At 44.2% G+C, this 25,712-nt stretch overlaps 1 protein-coding gene across 5 annotated transcripts in view; it reads left to right on the forward strand.

The window, feature by feature from the left end:
- The window catches only part of LOC129862371 (UPF0606 protein KIAA1549-like), a 93,905-nt gene that overhangs the window by 63,978 nt on the left and 4,215 nt on the right, over positions 1-25,712 (forward strand). For 4 of the 5 annotated variants that reach the window (XM_055933934.1, XM_055933933.1, XM_055933936.1 and 1 more), the window contains 11 exons: positions 2,400-2,574; positions 3,676-3,863; positions 7,396-7,628; positions 8,981-9,129; positions 13,096-13,110; positions 13,771-13,991; positions 14,781-15,016; positions 20,803-20,947; positions 21,442-21,762; positions 23,375-23,427; positions 23,947-24,089. In XM_055933934.1, coding sequence (XP_055789909.1) covers positions 2,400-2,574; positions 3,676-3,863; positions 7,396-7,628; positions 8,981-9,129; positions 13,096-13,110; positions 13,771-13,991; positions 14,781-15,016; positions 20,803-20,947; positions 21,442-21,762; positions 23,375-23,427; positions 23,947-24,089 — 1,879 coding nt within the window. The remainder of the gene's footprint in view (positions 1-2,399; positions 2,575-3,675; positions 3,864-7,395; positions 7,629-8,980; positions 9,130-13,095; positions 13,111-13,770; positions 13,992-14,780; positions 15,017-20,802; positions 20,948-21,441; positions 21,763-23,374; positions 23,428-23,946; positions 24,090-25,712) is intronic. The other variant, XM_055933935.1, reaches the window with a different exon arrangement.

Genomic DNA, 25,712 nt, shown 5'->3' on the forward strand with positions numbered 1-25,712 from the left:
CACAGCATTCAAGTAATGGGTCTTGAAAGAAAGAAAAAGAGACTTGGTGGTTGGTCTTTGAGTAGCTGGCCTGTGATGAATAGGTAGTGTTGCCATGGATACCCTGGCCTATCCTGTCCCCTAAATGTTGTTGTGAAGAGAGGGGAGAGGGGAGTATAGCAGGTGCTGTGGAGAACCACAAAAGGCAAAGCCTGATTAGTAAAGCAGTGTGACTCTGGGTAGAAAAGACTACAAGCCCTCGATAATGAGTCTCACTGTTGCGATTCATGGAGAGCTCACCACGAGGAATAATACCCATTCTACAGACTACTGCTACATTATTGTGGGGGCTATGTATACAGTTGAAGTCGGAAGTTTACGCACACTTCAGCCAAATACATTTAAATTCAGTTTTTCACAATTCCTGACATTTAATCCTACTAAAAATTGCCTGTCTTAAGTCAGTTAGGATCACCACTTTATTTTAAGAATGTGAAATGTCAGAATAATAGTAGAGAAAATGATTTATTTCAGCTTTTATTTCTTTCATCACATTCCCAGTGGGTCAGAAGTTTACATACACTCAATTAGTATTTGGTAGCATTGCCTTTAAATTGTTTAACTTGGGTCAAACGTTTTGGGTAGCCTTCCACAAGCTTCCCACAATAAGTTGGGTGAATTTTGGTCCATTCCTCCTGACAGAGCTGGTTTAACTGAGTCAGGTTTGTAGGCATCCTTGCTCGCACATGGTTTTTCAGTTCTGCCCACAAATGTTCTATAGGATTGAGGTCAGGGCTTTGTGATGGCCACTCCAATACCTTGACTTTGTTGTCCTTAAGCCATTTTGCCACAACTTTGGAAGTATGCTTGGGGTCATTGTCCATTTGGAAGACCCATTTGCGACCAAGCTTTAACTTCCTGACTGATGTCTTGAGATGTTTCTTCAATATATCCACATCATTTTCCGTCCTTATGATGCCATCTATTTTGTGAAGTGCACCAGTCCCTCCTGCAGCAAAGCACCCCCACAACATGATGCTGCAACTCCCGTGCTTCATGGTTGGGATGGTGTTCTTCAGCTTGCAAGCATCCCCCTATTTCCTCCAAACATAACGATGGTCATTATGGCCAAACAGTTCTATTTTTGTTTCATCAGACCAGAGGACATTTCTCCAAAAAGTACGATCTTTGTCCCCATGTGCAGTTGCAAACCGTAGTCTGTTTTTTTTATTGCAGTTTTGGAGCAGTGGCTTCTTCTTTGTTGAGTGGCCTTTCAGGTTATGTCGATATAGGACTCGTTTTACCGTGGATATAGATACTTTTGTACCTGTTTCCTCCAGCATCTTCACAAGGTCCTTTGCTGTTGTTCTGGGATTGATTTCCACTGTTCGCACCAAAGTATGTTCATCTCTAGGAGAGAGAACGCGTCTCCTTCCTGAGTGGTATGACGGCTGCATGGTCCCATGGTGTTTATACTTGCGCACTATTGTTTTTACAGATGAATGTGATACCTTCAGTCATTTGGAAATTGCTCCCAAGGATGAACCAGACTTGTGGAGGTCTACATTTTTTTTCTGAGGTCTTGGCTGATTTCTTTTGATTTTACGATAATGTCAAGCCAAGAGGCACAGAGTTTGTAGGTAGGCCTTGAAATACATCCACAGGTACACCCCCAATTGACTCAAATTATGTCAATTAGCCTATCAGAAGCTTCTAAAGCCATGACGCATTTTCTGGAATTTTCCAAGCTGTTTAAAGGCACAGTCAACTTAGTGTATGTAAACTTCTGACCCACTGGAATTGTGTTATGCTGAATTATAAGTGAAATAATCTGTCTGTAAACAATTGTTGGAAAAATGACTTGTCATGCACAAAGTAGATGTCCTAACCGACTTGCCAAAACTATAGTTTGTTAACAAGAAATGTGTGGAGTAGTTGAAAAACAAGTTTAATGACTCCAACCTATGTGTATGTAAACTTCCGACTTCAACTGTATCTACTGTAGTGGGTCAACGCTGTGTGTTGGAAAACCTTGGTAGAGTATGCGTGAAATAGCCATCGTGGTGCTCATGTGAATTTCCTTTCTTTTTTTGCTTTAGACCAATTCCTATTCTCACTTAAAATGTATTTTTTTGTTTTTAACAGTTGTTGGGTAACAGTGAAATTAAACCAGGTAAGGTTGCAAAATTTGAGTAACTTTCACAAAATTCCCAGTTTTTTTTCCAAAATCCTGGTTGGAGGGTTCCCGGATTTCCTGTTTATTCCTTCGTAATTGAAGGCAACTTCCAACCAGGATTTCTGGAAAACAAGGGAATTTTTGGAAAGTTACTGACATGTTGCAACCCTAGTACCAGGCATTGTCGCAGCAAGCTTTCTAGTCTAGAACGGTGATGTTAACAGTAACACACATCTCCCTGCAGATTGTGAGTACGACCAGGCTGGTGGGAGCGGACCACCCTCTGGATATGGTGTACTTTGTGGACCAGCTAGGACAGCGGTTGCCTGCCATCACCACAGCCAACATGCTGAACAGACTGGATGTGCAAAGGGCAGCCATTGTGCTGGGCTACAGAGTACAGGGCATCCTGGCTACACGTAAGTAGAGCCTTGGCGTGGTTAGAAATGGCAAGACAGCACAAACAGAAATTGGGAACAGCCTAAGTCTGCCTGCCCACGCTACCTTTACTGGAGTTGAAATGACCTGAGCTCAGTTAAAATGGAATATGTATGAAGGACCCCTATTGTATACACAGCAATCAGCTTTGATGTATGAAGCGCCTCCTCCCTACTGTATATACATACATGCACCAGTGCATTCATTGGCTCAGAATAGTGTTCATTAATCTTTTGGAGCTCCTGGTCAAAGGACAGTATATCTGCACAATGTAAAGTATACCGACTAATTGCTCAGTATATGTTGGTGTTTATTTGGCAGCGTTTGAACTGATTACATCATCCTATACACTGGGCCAAATGCTTCACCTCATTATATATCCATGTTGGAGATGTAGAAGTCGAAGCACCTCAAGGGACTTCTGTCCCTGCTTTAAACCTGCTCTTATGGTTTTTCCCAGGGGATAACACAAACCTTAATTGCAGAGTAGCAGCAGAAGAAGAGACAGCTGTAAGATGTTGTGTGTGTAACACAGTGTGTAGCATGCAGTGTAACTACTGTAGCTGTTTATGAATGAACTCAGTGTTGATGTGACGTGGTGGAGTTGGACCAAGGTGCAGAGAATGGATCAGACAAGGAATCAAAGGTTTCGGATAACGTAAATACTTCACCGATAAAATAAACAGAAGGAAAAAGAAACAGAAGAATCACAGTAATACTTCAAAATAAATAAAAAATAAAAACATTAAGACTAGAACTTAACTCAGGCGACATACAAGGAAACCGAAATCAAGCTTCTGTGAACAAGAACAGAAAACACACCTCTTATAGAAGGGAAATCATAATGAACTGATAAGCAACACCTGAGTAACAAAGATAGGAACCATGATAGTAGAAGTTTGGAATTCTGATGGGGATGGGGACATAAACACATAGACACAGACAGACGTATACACACATGCAAGCGTACGCACACACACAGACAAAGACATACAGACATACACACGCATGTAATTACACACTCCATAATGTTGTATGCCATATTATATGTTATTGATGTATCTATGGCCATTTTCCTGTAGCTGTGGAGAAGGTGGCAGGGTACCCTCCCCCAGACACGGAGAACACCAGCATGTGGATCATCATAGGTGTGGTGGTGCCGCTAGGCGTGGTCATCGTCATCATCTCCATCCTCTACTGGAAGTTGTGTCGCACCGACAAGTTGGAGTTCCAGCCCGACGCCATGACCACTGTCCAGCAAAGACAGAAGGTGAGGAGAGGAGAGGAGGAGGGACGATGGACCAAGAGCATGGTCCTAGAGTCCCCTGTTTCTCTCTGTGTTTATTCACCTCTTTTAACCTGCTGTCATCATCTTTCCATCTCTGGATGTGTTGGCTCTTACATGTTATGTTGCATGTCTCTGTCCATAACCACTGTTTTATATGTCCCTACTCTACACAGACTACGTTGGATTACTGTTTCAGTCTTTTCTGTTCTGAACATTTTTCTAACTCTATGTATCCCTCTCTGGCCTATCTACAGCACCTCTGTATGTGGTATATTGTATTGTTAGTTATCTCTCACACTGACAGCTATTTTTCCTCCTCTACCTTCACACACAGCATGGAGAGATTTGTGTTATCAGCCAGTCGGCTCCTCTGTGTCTCTCCACTGTTTGTGTCATACAGTTATCTCCCCTCTGAAGGACATATCTGTATCCAGGCCTCTATTTCTCCCTGGCGGTACATTCCTCACCCCGTTCTTGTTATTATTTGAGGGCTGTAGTTCTCACACTATGGGGAGTTGTGGTGGTCTCAGGTTTGATCTCTGTGGGGTGAAGCCTAACTTCATCTTCAGTCGAATTTTCACTTAGTCATCCATTGATGTCAATGGGAGACCAAGTGAAAATGTGACTTAAGTGGGATTTGCCGCTGTACTGTATGGGAGCTTAGAGTAGTAGAGTACTATCTCCCTCCCCTGCTGCCAGTGATCCAGTCTCATGCTGGAGAGGATCACAGGCTCCCTATGTGGCAGCAGCCCATGCTTGAGAGAGGATCACATGCTCGCTATGTGACAGGCAGCCCAACAGTAATTGGCTCTTGCTGCAGTAAGGCACAGCAGCTGTGTTCTTGCCCAGGGCTGCTCCCACAGTACTGCAGCTCCACTCAGCTCTGCAAGATCCCCCCTGGCTGACAGTAACACACACGTACGCATACATGGACACACACACACAGAGACACCCTGCATAATACACACTCGTTGCTATCCAGACAGACAGGATTTGCTCTGACTACTGCTGCTGCTGGGGGCTTTCTAATGTCTATCCTCCTGGTATCACACAGACACACATGCTGCCCCTCATATACTGTCCTGCTCTGCTATTATTAGACTGTCTGGTCTGTCTGTGTTGTTGCTATGGGTTACCCTGTCTCTCTGATTGATCTGTCTGTCTGCCTTCTTTTCCTCTGCCTTCGACCTCTCTGTCCAGCTGGAATGAGGCAAATGGAGATTAATATGTACAAGCATCTATCCTTCCTTACCTCAGTCTAAGACCTCTACCATCCATCAATCACATAACACCTCTCCTCTTTCCATTTCAATCTCTTTTCCTCTTTCTATTTCTGTTCAGTCCTCTCAACCTTTCAGGGAATCATCGTTCAGGGAATCATCGTTCAGGGAATCAAGGTCTCCTCTTCCAATCAAGAGGAAAATAATGATTACTGAGAGTGAGGATGAAGAGGAGGAAGAAGAGGAAGAGGAAGATGAGAGAAAGGGGAAGGTACAAAGTAGAAGCTAGTAGTTCATAGAAGACGCTGAAGAGAATGGGTTGTGTAGTGGATTTGAATCTATTGGTTATTGTGAGTAGAGAATGATAGAAAATCGGCCCTGTAGTTAAGGGGCAATGAAGTCCCATGGTAGTGAATGGAAGACCCAAGGAGCTGGTCAACTCATCACATGTATCAATCACCATCCCACCCACTGCATCCACTCAGGGACCAAACCTTCCTCCCAAGCCAAAGCCCAAGCAGAAAAGTGAGAGATATGAGGAGGAGGAAGAAGAGGAAGAAGAGGAGGAGGAAGAGGAGGAAGAAGAGGAAGATGAGAGAAAGGGGAAGGTACAAAGTAGAAGCTAGTAGTTCGTAGAAGACGCTGAAGAGAATGGGTTGTGTAGTGGATTTGAATCTATTGGTTATTGTGAGTAGAGAATGATAGAAAATCGGCCCTGTAGTTAAGGGGCAATGAAGTCCCATGGTAGTGAATGGAAGACCCAAGGAGCTGGTCAACTCATCACATGTATCAATCACCATCCCACCCACTGCATCCACTCAGGGACCAAACCTTCCTCCCAAGCCAAAGCCCAAACAGAAAAGTGAGAGCTATGAGGAGGAGGAAGAGGAGGAGGAGGAGGAGGAAGAAGAAGAGGAAGATGAGGAGGAGGAAGAAGAAGAGAAGAAGAAAACAGTGTTGAAAGGGAAGCAGAAGGTACAATGTACTGTAGAAAGATAGTAGTCCTTTCCATATTAGACGTGCTGGCCTGTCTCCAGGCTTTAGAGAGGGCGGGTCAGACACTGAGATGTCATTTAGTCTGGCCTAGTACTCATGTTCGTGTATTATAGAAAAACAAAGGATTTGTTGAGATCTTGTCTTAAATGTTTTAGATGCTTATCATCATTGCAGTTTTGGAAGTCTCATCCAAATAGGCCATATATTGAATGGATATCATACCATAATGTACAGTATAAGTATAGTAGTTCCTCATCAGACTGGGCCACGGTTTTGATGTATTTTATTCTATTTTGTCCCCCCCCAACTTAGTGAATAGTGTGTGAGTAGAATCAGTAGCCTAGATCTGTGTGTTGTGGGCTTATTTACATAGAGAGAGAGAGAGGAGCACACAGCTTCCCAGAGGACCAAGTGGATTAGCAGTTTCACACAGAAAAGCCTCTCATAAAGCCATCCATGTTTCGCTCCATCAAAGCAGTGCATTCTAGACAAAGCTGTGAGCTGTGTATATCAATTCTGTTGAGTGATCCACCAGAGGAATCAATTCCCATATGTCAACTTAGTGTATTGTTTTGAGAGCCATAGTGTGGTACAGTAGCAGTGTGAACCAGTCTCTTCTGCCACATTCAATATTCAAATCAAATTGTATTTGTCACATGCTTCGTAAACAACAGGTGTAGACTAACAAAATGCTTACTTACTTTTCAATAAGAAATCCTTGTGACCCCACATTACTTTCTCTGCTTTTTATTCATTCATTTATTTTGACTCACCCTGCGCTCCCCCCATCACTCAGTCCGCCCAGTCACTCACTAATCACTACCCCTCCATCTTCCTGTCGCTTCGCTCACTCGCTTCTCTCACTCGCCTGCCTGCCCTACTTCTGTCTGTCCTCCCTCTCGCTGCAGTCGTATACCTGTCTAATGAAACCTTCCCTCAACTCTAAATGCAGCTGGCAAATCAATGACTGTAAAAAAATATATATTCTCCCCTCTCCCTTCCACCCCCTCTCTCAATCTCTAAATGTTCCCTTTTTTCTTATTATATATCCCCTTGCTCCTGTTCCTTTCTCCTCTCTTCCCCCTTCTCTCTCTCCCTCCCTCTCTCTCTGTCTTTTGTCCTCTCACCTCCTACTCCTGTTCCTCTCTACTCTTTTTTATCCTCTCTCTCTCTCTCTGTCTCTGTCTCTTTCTCTCTCTGTATCTTTCTCTCTCTCTCTCTCTGTCTCTCTCTCTGTCTCTCTCTCTCTCTGTCTCTCTCTCTCTGTCTCTCTCTCTCTCTGTGTCCTCTATCCTCAGCTCCAGGCTCCCAGTGTGAAGGGCTTTGACTTTGCCAAGCTGCACCTGGGCCAGCACAGTAAGGATGACATCATGGTAATCCAGGAGCCTGGTGCCCCTGGGCCCCCACCACCCAACTACAACACCAAGGAGACTGCCGCCACCTCCAAGAACGATGAGGTCCCCACCCCCAGGTCGAAAGGGACCTCCGTCTCCTCCACCAAGGCGTCCCGCAGCACACGCAGACGAGGAAGGTCAGTAGACCCCCACAGTTTTTGTGACTACGTGCTTACTTGCGTGTGTGCGTGCTCCTCATTCACCTCAGCAAAGAGATTCCAGTAGAAAAATGCTTTGAAAGATGTTCCATTCACAACAGCACATCTTAAACAATTATTAATACAATACAGTACAATAGATATTTGTTGTCTTTTGTTAGGGGAATTCCTTCTATGCAATATAAGCCAGGTAGAAAATATAAAAGCAGTAACATATACTTTCTACTGTCGCCCACTCAGTTAATTTTCGGCACCATGACCCACACAGCAGTTTCGGAGTAACCTAACACTGGCCTCTTCACAGTCACACCATCACAGCTCAATCAATGGTGTCAATACGAGATGGTCTATTCTCGTGAGACAGAATGGTCGCTCTGACTAAAAGATAATTTATTCTCGCTAATTGCTTTAGCTAATAGCAGATAAATTAGGCTTGAATGCTGGAGTGGCAGTGAGCACTCTCAATCCGGTGATGAGTGTGATGGGTTGCTGTCACATTGTCACTAATGTAGCGCATTAAAAGATATGTCTTCTATTCTGGACAGCTGTTCTAAAAGTGTTGGATAGGAATTTAATGATACTGTCAATGGGAATAATACTGGTGATCGATTATGACAAAAAGTGTATTTCTTTTGAAGAAAAGCCATTACAAAAAGGATTTCCCCTGATGGATTGATAACTATAGTGTTTTGTTCTGTTGACCTATTTTTAAAAAGCACTAAGTATGTACACTACCGTTCAAAAGTTTGGGGTCACTTAGAAATATCCTTGTTTTTAAAAGGAAAGCAATTTTTTGGTTCATTAAAATAACATCAAATTGATCAGAAATACAGTGTAGACATTGTTAATGTTGTAAATGACTATTGTAGCTGGAAACGGCTGATTTATGGAATATCTACATATGCGTACAGAGGCCCATTATCAGCAACCACCACTCCTGTGTTTCAATGGCACGTTGTGTTAGCTAATCAAAGTTTCTAGTTTAAAAAAAAATGATAAACTTGGATTAGCTAACACAACGTGCCATTGGAACACAGGAGTGATGGTTGCTGATAATGGGCCTCTGTACGCATATGTAGATATTCCATAAAAGATCTGCCGTTTCCAGCAAAAATAGTGATTTCCAACATTAACAATGTCTACACTGTATTTCTGATAAATGTTATATTATTTTAATGGTCAAAAAATATATTTTCTTTTAATAACACGGACATTTCTAAGTGACCCCAAACTTTTGAACGGTAGTGTATGTGTGGCACGTGTCGTATGTGTTCTTAAATGTGTGCATGTACACCTATTTGCTTCAATGACATGGGTGTGCGTGTTTTCAGGGACAGGATCTCTCCCTCGGACAGGGACTCCATGGTGAGCGCTGGGTCCGGTGATCGTGAGAAGGAGTTAGCCGAGGAGAACCTGAGAGCCTTCGCCATGCCCAACGACAGCAAGCAGGCCCGCAAGATCCCAATCAATGTTTTAAATGGCAAGTGTCCATGGCAACATTGGATCACATCCATGCTCTCACGTACACAGAGAGAAGAGGAGGAGGAGGAGGGGGAGGAGAGGGGAGAGACAAAGAGAAAGAGCAACTCATGTTGAGAGGTTAAACAGGAGAATAGAGAGACTTTGAGGAAGAGATACAAGCAACTGATAGATAGACCAGGAGCGAAGGAAAGACAGAGAGAGACAGAAGGAGGAGAGACTGCGTTAGTGTGAAAGGGAGGTAGGCCTGTCTTGTGCCACTCTGGCCTGGTTGCTGAGTGTGTAAACTGTGCAGACAGGGTCAACGCCAGCCAGGCACAGACTGAACCTGACTCACCACAGAGGAAAGGTTCCAGCAGTACGACATCACATCCCTTCCTCCTGCTCTCTGCCGTACACTTACACACACTCACACTGTGTCTTACCAACACACACACACTACCTCTCACACACACACACACTACCTCTCGCACACACACTCACACTGTGTCTTACCAACACACACACACTACCTCTCACACACACACACACTACCTCTCGCACACACACTCACACTGTGTCTTACCAACACACACACACTACCTCTCACACACACACACACACTACCTCTCGCACACACACTCACACTGTGTCTTACCAACACACACACACTACCTCTCACACACACACACACTACCTCTCGCACACACACTCACTACCTCTCGCACACACACTCACACTGTGTCTTACCAACACACACACGCTACCTCTCACACACACACACTACCTCTCGCACACACACACTACCTCTCACACACACACACTACCTCTCACAAACACACACTACCTCTCGCACACACACACACACACACTACCTCTCACACACACACACTACCTCTCACAAACACACACTACCTCTCGCACACACACACACACTGTGTCTTACCAACACACACACACTACCTCTCACACACACACACTACCTCTCGCACACACACGCTACCTCTCGCACACACACACACACTACCTCTCACACACACACACACTACCTCTCACACACACACACTACCTCTCCCAAACACACACTACCTCTCCCACACACACACACACACTAACTCTCGCACGCACACACTACCTCTCACACACACACACTACCTCTCGCACACACACACTACCTCTCGCACACACACACTACCTCTCGCACACACACACTACCTCTCCCACACACACACACACACTACCTCTCACACACACACACTACCTCTCACACACACACACACTACCTCTCACACACACACACTACCTCTCGCACGCACACACTACCTCTCGCACGCACACACTACCTCTCGCACACACACACTACCTCTCGCACACACACACTACCTCTCGCACACACACACTACCTCTCGCACACACACACACACTACCTCTCGCACACACACACTACCTCTCACAAACACACACTACCTCTCGCACACACACACTACCTCTCACACACACACACTACCTCTCGCACACACACGCTACCTCTCGCACACACGCACACTACCTCACACACACACACAAACACTACCTCTCGCACACACACACACTACCTCTCGCACACACACACTACCTCTCGCACACACACACACACTACCTCTCGCACACACACACTACCTCTCGCACACACACACACTACCTCTCGCACACACACACTACCTCTCACACACACACACTACCTCTCACACACACACACTACCTCTCGCACACACACACTACCTCTCGCACGCACACACTACCTCTCGCACGCACACACTACCTCTCGCACGCACACACTACCTCTCGCACACACACACTACCTCTCGCACACACACACTACCTCTCACACACACACACACTACCTCTCCCACACACACACACACACACTACCTCTCACAAACACACACTACCTCTCGCACACACACACACACTGTGTCTTACCAACACACACACACTACCTCTCACACACACACACTACCTCTCACACACACACACTACCTCTCGCACACACACACTACCTCTCACACACACACACACTACCTCTCCCACACACACACACACACACACTACCTCTCACAAACACACACTACCTCTCGCACACACACACACACTGTGTCTTACCAACACACACACACTACCTCTCACACACACACACTACCTCTCACACACACACACTACCTCTCGCACACGCACGCTACCTCTCGCACACACGCACGCTACCTCACACACACACACACACACTACCTCTCGCACACACACACTACCTCTCGCACACACACTACCTCTCACACACACACACTACCTCTCGCACACACACACTACCTCTCCCACACACACACACACACACACACACTACCTCTCGCACACACACACTACCTCTCGCACACACTCACTACCTCTCGCACACACTCACTACCTCTCGCACACACACACACTACCTCTCGCACACACACACTACCTCTCGCACACACACACTACCTCTCGCACACACACACTACCTCTCGCACACACACACTACCTCTCACACACACACACACACACTACCTCTCGCACACACACACACACACACTACCTCTCGCACACACACACACACACACTACCTCTCACAAACACACACTACCTCTCGCACACACACACACACTGTGTCTTACCAACACACACACACTACCTCTCACACACACACACTACCTCTCACACACACACACTACCTCTCGCACACACACGCTACCTCTCGCACACACGCACACTACCTCACACACACACACACACACACACACTACCTCTCGCACACACACACTACCTCTCGCACACACACACTACCTCTCGCACACACACACTACCTCTCGCACACACACACTACCTCTCACACACACACACACACTACCTCTCACACACACACACACACTACCTCTCACACACACACACACACTACCTCTCGCACACACACACACACTACCTCTCACAAACACACACTACCTCTCACACACACACACACACTACCTCTCGCACACACATTCTACCTCTCAGGGCTGCTCCTCAGCATGCTAAACACAGCCTCCGTCCCTTTTCCCCTTAGTCTAAATAGGCTTAGCTGAGGTTAGGAGACCAACTGTTATTATCAGCACTGGCATTTCTTCTTCTAAATGAGTTGCGCTGCCCTCTGCCTTGCCTGTCTGTCTTGATTCTGCTATGGATGTCCAAGACCTGACATAGCACTCAAAGTAGTGTATACACATGGTCCAAGACCTGACATAGCACTCAAAGTAGTGTATACACATGGTCCAAGACCTGACATAGCACTCAAAGTAGTGTATACACATGGTCCAAGACCTGACATAGCACTCAGTGTAGTGTATACACATAGTCCAAGACCTGACATAGCACTCAGTGGTGTATACACATGGTCCAAGACCTGACATAGCACTCGGTGTAGTGTATACACATGGTCCAAGATCTGACATAGCACTCAGAGTAGTGTATACACATGGTCCAAGACCTGGCATAGCACTCGGTGTAGTGTATACACATGGTCCAAGACCTGACATAGCACTCAGAGTAGTGTATACACATGGTCCAAGACCTGGCATAGCACTCAGAGTAGTGTATACACATGGTCCAAGACCTGACATAGCACTCAGTGGTGTATACACATGGTCCAAGACCTGACATAGCACTCAGAGTAGTGTATACACATGGTCCAAGACCTGACATAGCACTCGGTGTAGTGTATACACATGGTCCAAGACCTGACATAGCACTCTGAGTAGTGTATACACAACTATGATGAGGTAGTGCAGAGCTATGCAAAGACTTCAAGTATTTTTTCTAATGTCTGAGACTGTCTCTGACCTAGGTCTATTGAAATGTAAGGACAAACTGTAGCTTATGTCAATATATTTCAAACAGGATTGCATTCTTTTTAACTTCAATCTTTCTTTCTGTTTTCCCTTAACTTTGTGGCTTGCAGGAAAGAATAGAATTGGTAAGAGTTATTCTTCTGTCTGTCGGTGTTGTAGACATGAGGCTTTGTGACTTGTAGCTGCTGTCTGTGTGACCGTGATGTGACGTCCATTGTGTTATGATTGCTTTGTGTTGTGCATCTCATCAATCACCACTATTGAGATGTCACCTCCCAGAGGTGGGGAACAATGAATCTTGAACAACAAGCTTAGACCTTTTTCTTGTAGTTCCTTGTAGGCTACCAAACATCTGAATAAGTGTCTTACATTGGTAAACATCAGACTTGTCATCATTACAAATCATCTGGATAATGGTTAAATGATTCATCCAATTCAGTGCCGATAAGAATCATCCGTGCACAGAGAATGCTAGTTATTGTAAAAGAGAATTTGAGAACATTTGTTCTCATTGACTTCCCTTGCTAAATAAAGGATCTGCCCCCTGGTGGTGTAAAGAGTTACATGACACCTGTGACTTTTTTTATTTAACCTTTATTTAACTAGGCAAGTCAGTTAAGAACAAATTCTTATTTACAATGACAGCCTACACCGGCCAAACCCAGACGACGCTGGGCCAATTGTGCACCGCCCTATGGGACTCCCAATCACGTCCAGTTGTGATACAGCCTGGAATCGAACCAGTTGTGATGTTGACCTTAAACAACCTCCCTGATCTCCTTCAGGTCCTCCTCCCATGAACGGCCATGACGAGCATCTCTCCTCTGCCTCAATCTTTGAGCATGTGGACCGCATGTCGCGCTCGGCCGACGGCACCCGTCGCCTGTCCAATAAGATTCAGCTGATCGCCATGCAGCCCATGGCTGTCCCGCCCCAGCACCACAGCCCCACTGTCAACGGTATTAACGGCAGAGGGCCAGAGACACACAGCAGCTTTAACAAGGAGGTGAGACACTGACCCGCCCACACACTAACACTCTTACGCAGACATGTATACAGGTTACAGTAATGTCATTCATTACCTTACATGGAGCATGTATAAACAGTAGACGTCTGTGATCCTCTCTTCTCCCTCCTGTCTGGACATACAGAGAAAATGGATTTTATGTCAATGAGACTAACCTACACTGAGTGTAGAAAACATCAGGAACACCTGCCCTTTCATGACATAGACTGACCAGGTGAAAGCTAGGATCCCTTATTGATGTCACTAGTTAAATCCACTTCAATCAGTGTGGATGAAGGAGAGGAGACAGGTTAAAGAAAGATTTTTAAGCCTTGATTATATATTTGTGCCATTCTGAGGCTGAATGGCAAGACAAAATATTGAAGTGCCTTTGAACGGGGTATGGTAGTAGGTGCCAGGCGCACCGGTTTGAGTGTGTCAAGAACTGCAACGCTGCTGGGTTTTTCACATCCAACAATTTCCTGTGTGTATCAGGAATGGTCCACCACCCAAAGGACATCCAGACAATTTGACGCAACTGTGGGAAGCATTGGAGTCAACATGGGCCAGCATCCCTGTGGAACGCTTTCGACACCTTGTAGTGTCCATGCCCCGACGAATTGAGGCTGTTCTGAGGGCAAAAAGGGGTATAATATGAATATTAGGAAGGGGTTCCTCATGTTTTATACACTCAGTGTATATAAATCATGGTTAAATGAAATATACATTATGTATAGTAAAGTTGCGTCTGGCCAGGTGTTTCTCACTGCAGTCATGTCTATTATTTAGATCCAGGTGGCGTTGAGGCATAAGTCTGAGATCGAGCACCACCGTAACAAGATCCGTCTGCGGGCCAAGAGGAAGGGTCACTATGACTTCCCTGCCATGGACGACATGGTAGACAATGGTCTGACCACTGACCCCAAGGACCAGGACCACATCTACCACAAGGCCCAGATGCAGATCGACAAGATCCTGGACCCTGACATCCACATGCCCTCACTGTTCATGGAGCCTAAAAAGAGGTCAGGGTTTTTTTGGGGGTAGAGGATGGGTAGGGTTCACACAGGGAGGGGTGTGCGTACAGCAGGCAACATGTATCGGAGGAAGCTGCACACTGCAAAAAGTTAAATCTAAGCAAGTCTAAAGATCTTATATTGAGTGATAATTCACCTAAAAAAAGGTTCTCTTACCAAGCTAAATTATCAAACGTCAAATTTCAAGATATTTTTAAAGATATTTCACCTTAATCGTCTTAAGTGTTTTATTAATAAGATCATTTAATTTTTTAATTTTGCCTTATATTTTACCAGGAAAAGCCCCTATGAGACCGAGATGTGTTTTACACCGAAAACACAATTTGTATTTATATTAGCTCACCACAATAGCCAAACACACAACGCCATGTTTTCAGCATGTTTCCAGCGCATAGGTAGCTTTCACAAAACCCACAAATAGAGATAAAATTAATCAATTGAAGAACTTCATCAGATGACAGTCTTATAACATCATGTTATACAATACATTTATGTTTTGTTCGAAAATGTGCATATTTGAGGTATAAATCATAGTTTTACATTGCAGCCACCATCACAAATGGCACCAAAACAGCCAGAATAATTACAGAGAACAACGTGAAATACATAAATACTCATCATAAAACATTTATGAAAAATACATGGTGTACAGCAAATGAAAGATAAACATCTTGTGAATCCAGCCAATATTTCCGATTTTTTTAAAGTGTTTTACAGCGAAAACACAATATATATTTCTATTAGCTCACCACAATAGCCAAACACACAACGCCATTTATTCACCGCCAACATAGCTTTCACAAAACCCAGAAATAGAGATAAAATTAATCACTAACCTTTGGACAACTTCATCAGATGACAGTCTTATAACATCATGTTATACAATACATTTATGTTTTGTTCGAAAATGTGCATATTTAGAGCTGCAAATCGTGGTTTTACATTGTGAATACGTAGCCACAATGCACCAAAATGTCCGGAGATATTTTGGACAGTCACCTAATCTAACCAAAGAACTCATCATAAACTTTACTAAAAAATACATGTTGTACAGCAAATGAAAGATACACTGGTTCTTAATGCAACCGCTGTGTTAGATTTTTAAAAATAACTTTAGTACAACATACAGCATGCAATATTGTGAGACAGCGCCCTACAATTCTCCGCCTTGTTGGAGCCAACATAAAACACAAAAATACGAAATAACATCATAAATATTCTCTTACTTTTGATGATCTTCCATCAGAATGTTGTGCAAGGAGTCCTAGTTCCAGAATAAATCGTTGTTTGGTTTTAGAATGTCCATTTCTTCTGTCGAATTAGCAACTTTGGCTAGCCATGTGGAGCTCACGTGTCCAAGAAATCGTTGCGCCCCGAACGAAAAATTCCAAAATTCCCAATAAACGTTGAATAAACTGGTCAAACTCGGTTGAAAATCCTACTTTCTTGATGTTCTTCTCATATATATCCAATAAAATCAGAGCCGGAGCATTTCGTAGTGTATACGTAACGCATTTTAGAAGACAATGTGGAGTTCCCCTGTGCGCCGTTGAAAACTGACAAAAGAGCGGACCTGTCACTCCAAAAGCTCTCATTCGGCCTCACATCAAGCTAGACACCCCATTCAACCTTCTACTGCCTGTTGACATCTAGTGGAAGGCGTATGAAGTGCATACAGATCCATAAATATAAGCCAGTTGAATAGGCAGGCCCTGACACAGAGCCTCATTTTCAGAATTTTCACTTCCTATATGGAAGTTTGCTGCCAAATGAGTTCAGTTTTACTCACAGATATAATTCAAACAGTTTTAGAAACTTCAGTGTTTTCTATCCAATAGTAATAATAATATGCATATTGTATGATCTAGAACAGAGTACGAGGCCGTTTAATTTGGGCACGATTTTTTCACAAAGTGAAAACAGCGCCCCCTCTTAAGAAGAAGTTTTAAGTAGCAACCACCTAGCAGACCGGGTATGGTAACTGCTGCTGGTGTAGGAGACCAGACTACAGAGGTAAAGAGGGAGTTTACCCAAAAGGGCTTTGTAGATGAACACATACAAATGTATCTTTCTGCGCAAATAAAGTGAGGTCCAACCTACCATTTGGTACAAGGTGCAATAGTGGGTGAGTGACTTGGCCTTTGTGATAAAGCGCAAGGATGCATTATAAACAGAGTCCAGTCTCTGCAAGACGGAGGTTGCATGATAAACAGAGTCCAGTCTCTGCAAGACGGAGGTTGCATGATAAACAGAGTCCAGTCTCTGCAAGACGGAGGTTGCATGATAAACAGAGTCCAGTCTCTGCAAGACGGAGGTTGCATGATAAACAGAGTCCAGTCTCTGCAAGACGGAGGTTGCATGATAAACAGAGTCCAGTCTCTGCAAGACGGAGGTTGCATGATAAACAGAGTCCAGTCTCTGCAAGACGGAGGTTGCATGATAAACAGAGTCCAGTCTCTGCAAGACGGAGGATGCATTATAAACAGAGTCCAGTCTCTGCAAGATGGAGGTTGCATGATAAACAGAGTCCAGTCTCTGCAAGACGGAGGATGCATTATAAACAGAGTCCAGTCTCTGCAAGACGGAGGAGGATGCATGATAAACAGAGTCCAGTCTCTGTAAGACGGAGGAGGTTACATGATAAACAGAGTCCAGTCTCTGCAAGACGGAGGAGGTTACATGATAAACAGAGTCCAGTCTCTGCAAGACGGAGGAGGTTACATGATAAACAGAGTCCAGTCTCTGCAAGACGGAGGAGGTTACATGATAAACAGAGTCCAGTCTCTGCAAGACGGAGGTTGCATGATAAACAGAGTCCAGTCTCTGCAAGACGGAGGTTGCATGCACAAGTCACCATAATCAATGACAGAGAGAAAAGTGGCCTGAACAAGCTTCTTTCTATCGGGAAGCAAGACTTATTATGAAAATAAAAACCCAATTGCAATTTAAGCTTTGTCACAAGATTATCCACATGAACGTTAAAGGACAACTTGTCATCCAACCAAATATCTAGGTATTTTTTTATTGAATATCCAAAACATACAATATACTTGCAGTGAAGCCGCTCAACAACTACATCATACCAGTCATCCAACAGACTCCCATTCAGAGCGACACACAGAAGCATCCAGGGTCAATGCCCTGCTCAAGGGCACGTTGACAGATCTCCCACCAGGCCAAATACCTAGGTATTTGTAGGAAGACACTTTTTCAATGGATAAGCCACCAGATGTGACAATGCTAATATTCTCTGGCAGAGTTCTAGCTCTGATAAAGGTAATGAATTTAGTTTTTTGTATATTCAAGACCAGTTTTTCAGTGACTGAAAAGCAGTCTGGAGCTCTTCAACAGCCTGTACCAGAGAAGGAGCACATGAATATATGACTGTATCATCTGCATATAGATGGTACTTTGCTGGTTGCATCCCATTTCCCAAATCATTAATACAAATTGAGAACAACACAGGAGCTAAATGGAACCCTGGGGGACACCTCTATTCATCTCAAGAAAGCTAGTTCCTAAATTTTTTGTATTACGCTTTTTGGGGGTTAAAATAAGCAAAATTATCTGCCAATGGCGTTAGATAATTTAGCTAGATAATTATTTTTAAGTTAATTGTCACTCTTATGATATCAGTATGTCTGTGTGTTTCTCATTTTAAAACCCATTCTCAAGAGAATTAGTCATCCAGCTATTTTTGCAAATGACTGACAGAGAAAAAATATTTTTGGAGATGTACACCATCCAGAAATGTTTTGACAAATTTGTTTTGTTGTGATAACTTTGAACTCTGGAGAAACTTTCAGTGTCTTTCAGATTGTTCTGCATTGCATGCGTTTAGCAGTCACAATGAGGAGAAATCTACCGGTGTGAGAGACGTTTTGACATTGGACATTTTCCACATTTTGTTATGTTACAGCCTTATTCTAAAATGTATTAAATAAAACATTTTCCTCATCAGTCTACACATAATACCCAATAATGGCAAAGTGAAAACAGGCTTTTAGAAATGGTAGTAAATGTATTATAATAAAAACAAAACCAGAAATACCTTATTTACATAGGTATTCAGAACCTTTGCTATGAGACTCGAAGTGCATCCTGTTTCCATTGACCATCCTTGAGATGTTTCTACGACTTGATTGGAGTCCACCTGTGTTAAATTCAATTGATTGGACATGATTTGGAAAGGCACACCTGTCTATATAAGGTCCCACAGTTGACAATGCATGTCAGAGTAAAAACCAAGCCATGAGGTCGAAGGAATTGTCCTTAGAGCCCCGAGACAGGATTGTGTCGAGGCACAGATCTGGGGAAGGGTACCAAAACATTTCTGCAGCATTGAAGGTCCCCGATAACACAGTGGTCTCCATCATTCTTAAATGGAAGAAGTTTGGAACCACCAAGACTTTTCCTAGAGCTGTCCGCCTGGCCAAACTGAGCAATCGGGAGAAAGGCCTTGGTGAGGGAGGTGACCAAGATCCTGATGGTCACTCTGACAGAGCTTCAGAGTTCCTCTGTGGAGATGGAAGAACATTCCAGAAGGACAAACATCTCTGCAGCACTCCATCAATCACGCCTTTATCGTAGAGTGACCAGACAGAAGCCACTCCTCAGTAAAAGGCACCTGACAGCCACCACTTGGAGTTTGGCAAAAGGCACCTAAAGATTCTTACACCATGAGGAACAAGATTCTCTGGTCTGATGAAACCAAAATTGAACTCTTTGGCCTGAATGCCAAGCGTTACATCTGGAGGACACCTGGCACCATCCCTACGGTGAAGCATGGTGGTGGCAGCATCATGCTGTGGGGATATTTTTCAGCGGCAGGGACTGGGTAGTCGGGATCGAGGGAAAGATGAATGGAGCAAAGTACAGAGAGATCCTTGATGAAAAACTGCTCCAGAGCACTCAGGACCTCAGACTGAGGCAAATGTTCACCATCCAACAGGAAAACAACCCTAAGCACTCAGCTAAGACAGCGCAGGAGTGGCTTCGGGACAAGTCTCCGAATGTCCTTGAGTGGCCAAGCCAGAGCCCGGACTTGAACCTGGTTGAACATCTCTGGAGAGACCTGAAAATAGCTGTGCAGCAATGCTCCCCATCCAACCTGACAGAGCTTGAGAGGATCTGCAGAGAAGAATGAGAGAAACTCCCCAAATACAGGAGTGCCAAGCTTGTAGCGTCAGACCCAAGAAGACTCGCTGCCAAAGATGCTTCAACAAAGTACTGAATAAAGGGTCTGAATACTGTAAAACTTTTAATGCTTTGTCATTATGGGTTATTGTGTGTAGATTGATGGGATAAAAACAATTTATTCCATTTTAGAATAAGGCTGTAACAAAATTTGGAAATATTCAAGGGGTCTGAAAACTTTCCAAATACACTGTATAACATATTATAAAAATGCACCTTCAGTTTGCAAACATGTTAGGGAAACAGAAAAAGCTATCTCCATTAAATAATAAACCCTGAACAGTCTGATGTCTCTATTCAAATTGCTGGGATTCCATTCCAAACGACCAGTAGATGATTCCTGGCCTAAAAGTTTTGATTCTGTCTCTGTGGTTGCATCTGGAATAGAGCCCTATTCCCTATATAGCGCACTACTTTTGAGTGTACTTCTTTTGAGTGCACTATATAGGTAAAAAGTAGTGCAGTATAGGGAATAGGGTGCGATTTTCAGACCAAGTGGTCAACATTTGTGAGCTATAGGGAATAGGGTGCTATTTTAGTGTGTTTGGGCTACTACTCTGTATTGACATGTGTCTCAGTGGCAGGGGGAGGCGTTCTCCCAAGCAGAAGAAGAAGCACCAAATGAACGGCAGCCTGACTAACGCAGACAAGGACCGCCTCATCTCCAACGACAGTGAGGGCACCTACAGGAAATACCCTGGGGTCAACAACGTGGCCTATGTGGTGGGTATACCTGTGGAACATATTGTATACACCAGTGGAGGCTGGGGGGAGGAGCTATAAGGACTGACTCATTGTAATGGCTGGAATGGGAAATGGAACATATGGAAGCCACGTTTGAGTCCGTTCCATTTATCCCATTCTATATTCCTTTAATAGCTCCTCCCACCAGCCTCCACTGGTACACTCACACAGACAAACCACTCACACAGACAAACATACATCAATATTCTTCCAATGGAGATCTCAATCAGAGCAAGGATAAAAGGGTGCTTTACTTTGGGGGGGAGTTAAGTTCCTTGCTCAACAACAGGAGAGGGTATGGGATCAGAGAGCAGGCGCACAGTGTCTATATCACATTACACTTACTTTTGTATATGTACATAGAGACGCCGCCAATCGTTGGTCATGGAAATTTGGTTACATATTGTGGAGAAGTCATGGAAAAGTCATGAAATTCCATCTCAAAATGTGTATGAACCCTGTATTGTTCCCAGTCGGACCCTGACCAGGCCCCAGAGTCTGGGACCCCCTCCCCCAACGACGACGTGTTCCTGGGCCACATCTCGCCCCCTCCGGGGCACGCCCCTCCCCCGCCCCCCTACATGCCCCCCCAGCCCTCCATCGAGGAGGCCAGGCAGCAGATGCACTCCCTGCTGGACGATGCCTTCGCCCTGGTCTCCCCCACCTCCCAGGGCAGCACGGCCGGCATCACCCTGCCCGGGGTCAACTCCAACCCCCCCAGCTCCAGCCCCCCACCTCGTGGTGGAGCCCGCCCCTGGGGTACTACCTACCCAGCCCTCAGCCCTTTCTCCTCAGTAAGTACTAGGCCTTTCAATATTGATTACCTAGCACAACTGTACTGTAACCTATTGATTACCTAGCACAAGTGTACTGAAAATGTGACTTCCGCCTGCTCTGGAATACTCTACATATATGTTCCGATTTAAATTAACTCTGATTATATTAGAAAGATTTACAGAATTATATACACTGAGTATACCAAACATTAGGAACACCTTCCTAATATGGAGCATCACCCCCCTATTTGCCCTCAGAACAGCCTCAATTTGTCAGGGCATAGGCTCTACAAGGTGTCGAAAGCGTTCCACAGGGATACTGGCCCATGTTGACTCCATTGCTTCCCACAGTTCTGTCAAGTTGGCTGGATGTCCTTTGGGTCGTGGACCATTTTTGATACACATAAGAAACATTTGTGTGTGGAAAAACCCAGCAGCTTTCTAGTTCTTGACACAAACCGGTGCGCCCTCTAAATGGCACACAATGTCTCAATTGTCTCGAGGCTTAAAAATGCTTCTTTAACCTGTCTCCTCCCCTTCATCTACAATGATTCAAGTGGATTTAACAAGTGACATCAAAAAAAAAATTTACTTGTTATTTAACTAGGCAAGTCAGTTAAGAACAAATTCTTATTTACAATGGCGGCCTACCCCGGCCAACGCTGGGCCCATTGTGCGCCACCCAATCACGGCCAGATGTGATGTAGCCTGGATTCAAACCAGGCACTGCAGTGACGCCTCTTGCACTGAGATACAGTGCCTTAGACCACTGCGCCACTCGGGAGGCTAATAAGGGATCATAGATTTCACCTGGTCAGTCTGTCATGGAAAGATCAGGTGTTCTTAATGTTTTGTGTACTGAGACGAAGGAGCAGTATATCATAAATTATGTATATGAATCAGGGAGTTTCCAGTCCTGATGCAACGGCTTCAAACAAATGCCAACGCTATATTTATAGTGGATATGCCATCGCTTTAGATTTACACTGCATTCCTTTCTTAAATATAACACTGTCTGCTGTTCAAAATTCATTTTAGGGCATTTGAAGCAAGACCAGAACATATATGCTACAGATTATAGGCTATTTGATCAGAGCAAATAGTCTACTCAGCTGCTCTAAATAAATATGTTCTTAGACCGTTCCTGTTTTGTTTTATAAAGTTCACCCCCAGTCATTTGAAATGAATTCAGAGAGTAAGAGCTCTGTCTAAAACCAGGCCAAATATATAACCAGTTAGCTCAGGTGTAGAAAGAGTTCTGAATTCCTCTGTTCTGGTTCAGTGCATTAGCCTTCTCTGAAAGGTCACTTTTAGAGAAGGAAAATAACATCCAACACAAACCAGAAAAGCCCATAGGTTATTTAAACATACGTTTAAACATGTTTCCTGCAAAACACCAATTACTGTGCTGTACGATTCTAGACTTTCAGCCAAAATGTATCAAAAGGTCATGTAAAATTCAGTCAATAGAAATATCCATGTTATGCTCTAGCTTTATCTTGATTTATTCTGGGTTATTGGGTGCTATCTGTTTTGATTGTACATGATCTGCAAGCTTCAGTGAGGTCCCTGGAGTTTTCCCAGTGTCTGTGTGTCTTTGTCCTGACAATATGCCTGTTTCTCTCCTCAGAGATACGTTGAGTTAGGAATGTCCCCTCCTTCACTCCAAGGCTTACAACAGAGGTGAGTAGCTTACGACAGAGACAATAGCATGTGTATATGCGTCATAATGTTATTGAATGTAATACTATGTGTAGCTAATTAACTCTGAGAGAAAAGGAGGAGTATTTTTTATTAAGTTTTCCTCAGATGACTCTAGGCTACATTGATCCATACATTATCTATGGTCTCATAGCCCCAGTTCTTTAGTGGGGGGATGCTCTCCCTTGCAGGTGTCTATGCGCAGGCCAGGGAGTTGGGCCTCATACATGATTTAGTCTGGACCATCTTTATTTGATGGGCTCCTAACTGCCCAATAAAACACAGACATGGTGGCGATTGCTTTGGTCGATCTTCTTTTGGATAATTGATTAGTTTACACACCGAGACAAATACTTATATGTAGAGACACACGTGTACACGTCACACACACATACCACACACTGAAATATTGACCGACACTTCTGTACAATTGATGCATGATACAATAGAAGCTATGATATTGTTCTGTAGGAACAGTATTTGAGATTGTGTGTATTTCAGACAGGGCCTGGGCTTCAGCTACCCACCAGGTGACCCAGGACATGTTGACCAGCTCCCCCCAGAGAGCCACTACTCCACCAGGGGCCTGTACACTGAAGACATGCCCTCGTCTACCAGGCCACGGCCAGTAGGGGGCACCACAGGTACACATACGTGTGCATGCACGCACACGCACACACACACAACTCAACATTCACTGAATGTATGCCATTGTGTCTAAGCCAGACCACTCACCCCCTCCCATAAACCTGCCAGCCTCAAACAGCCTTGTCTCTATTGAATAATTAAAGAGTCTGGGGTTGGCTGTGGGCTTGCTGTGAGAGTTCATATACAGTTGAAGTCGGAAGTTTACATACACTTAGGTTGGAGTTATTGAAACTAGTTTTTCAACCACTCCACTTCTTGTTTACAAACTATAGTTTTGGCAAGTCGGTTAGGACATCTACTTTGTGCATGACACAAGTAATTTTTCCAACAATTGTTTACAGATAGATTAATTCACTGTATCACAATTCCAGTGGGTCAGAAGTTTACATACACTAAGTTGAATGTGCCTTTAAACAGCTTGGAAAATTCCAGAAAATGATGTCATGACTTTAGAAGCTTCTGATAGGCTAATTGACATTATTTGAGTCAATTGGAGGTGTACTTGTGGATGTATTTCAAGGCCTACCTTCAAACTCAGTGCCTCTTTGTTGATATCATGGGAAAATCAAAGGAAATCAGCCAAGATCTCAGAAAATAAATTGTAGACCTCCACAAATCTGGTTCATCCATGGAAGAAATTTCCAAACACCTGAAGGTACCACGTTCATCTGTACGAGCAATAGTGCGCAAGTATAACCACCATGGGACCACGCATTGTCATACTGCTCAGGAAGGAGACGCATTCTGTCTCCTAGAGATGAATGCACTTTGGTGCGACAAGTGCAAATCAATCCCAGAACAACAGCAAAGGACCTATCCACAGTAAAACGAGTCCTATATCGACATAAGCTGAAAGGCCACTCAGCAAGGAAGAAGCCACCGCTCCAAAACCGCCATAAAAAAGCCAGACTACGGTTTGCAACTGCACATGGGGGCAAAGATCATACTTTTTGGAGAAATGTCCTCTGGTCTGATGAAACAAAAATAGAACTGTTTGACCATAATGACCATCGTTATGTTTGGAGGACAAAGGAGGAGGCTTGCAAGCCGAAGAACACCATCCCAACTGTGAAGCACAGGGGTGGCAGCATCATGTTGTGGGGGTGTTTTGCTGCAGGAGGCACTGGTGCATTTCACAAAATAGATGGCATCATGAGAAGGGAAAATGTGGTGGATATATTGAAACAACATCTCAAGACATCAGTCAGGAAGTTAAAGCTTGGTCGCAAATGGGTCTTCCAAATGGACAATGACCCCAAGCATACTTCCAAAGTTGTGGCAAAATGGCTTAATTAAGGACAACAAAGTCAAGGTATTGAAGTGGCCATCACAAAGCCCTGACCTCAATCCTATAGAACATTTGTGGGCAGAACTGAAAAGTGTGTATGAGCAAGGAGGCCTACAAACCTGACTCAGTTACACCAGCTCTGTCAGGAGGAATGGGTCAAAATTCACCCAATTTATTGTGGGAAGCTTGTGGAAGGCTACCCGAAATGTTTGACCCAAGTTAAACAATTTAAAGGCAATGCTACCAAATACTAATTGAGTGTAGGTAAACTTCTGACCCACTGGGAATGTGATGAAAGAAATAAAAGCTGAAATAAATCATTCTCTCTTCT

Source organism: Salvelinus fontinalis, chromosome 9, assembly GCF_029448725.1.
Source record: "Salvelinus fontinalis isolate EN_2023a chromosome 9, ASM2944872v1, whole genome shotgun sequence".
Classification (NCBI taxonomy): Eukaryota; Metazoa; Chordata; class Actinopteri; order Salmoniformes; family Salmonidae; genus Salvelinus; species Salvelinus fontinalis.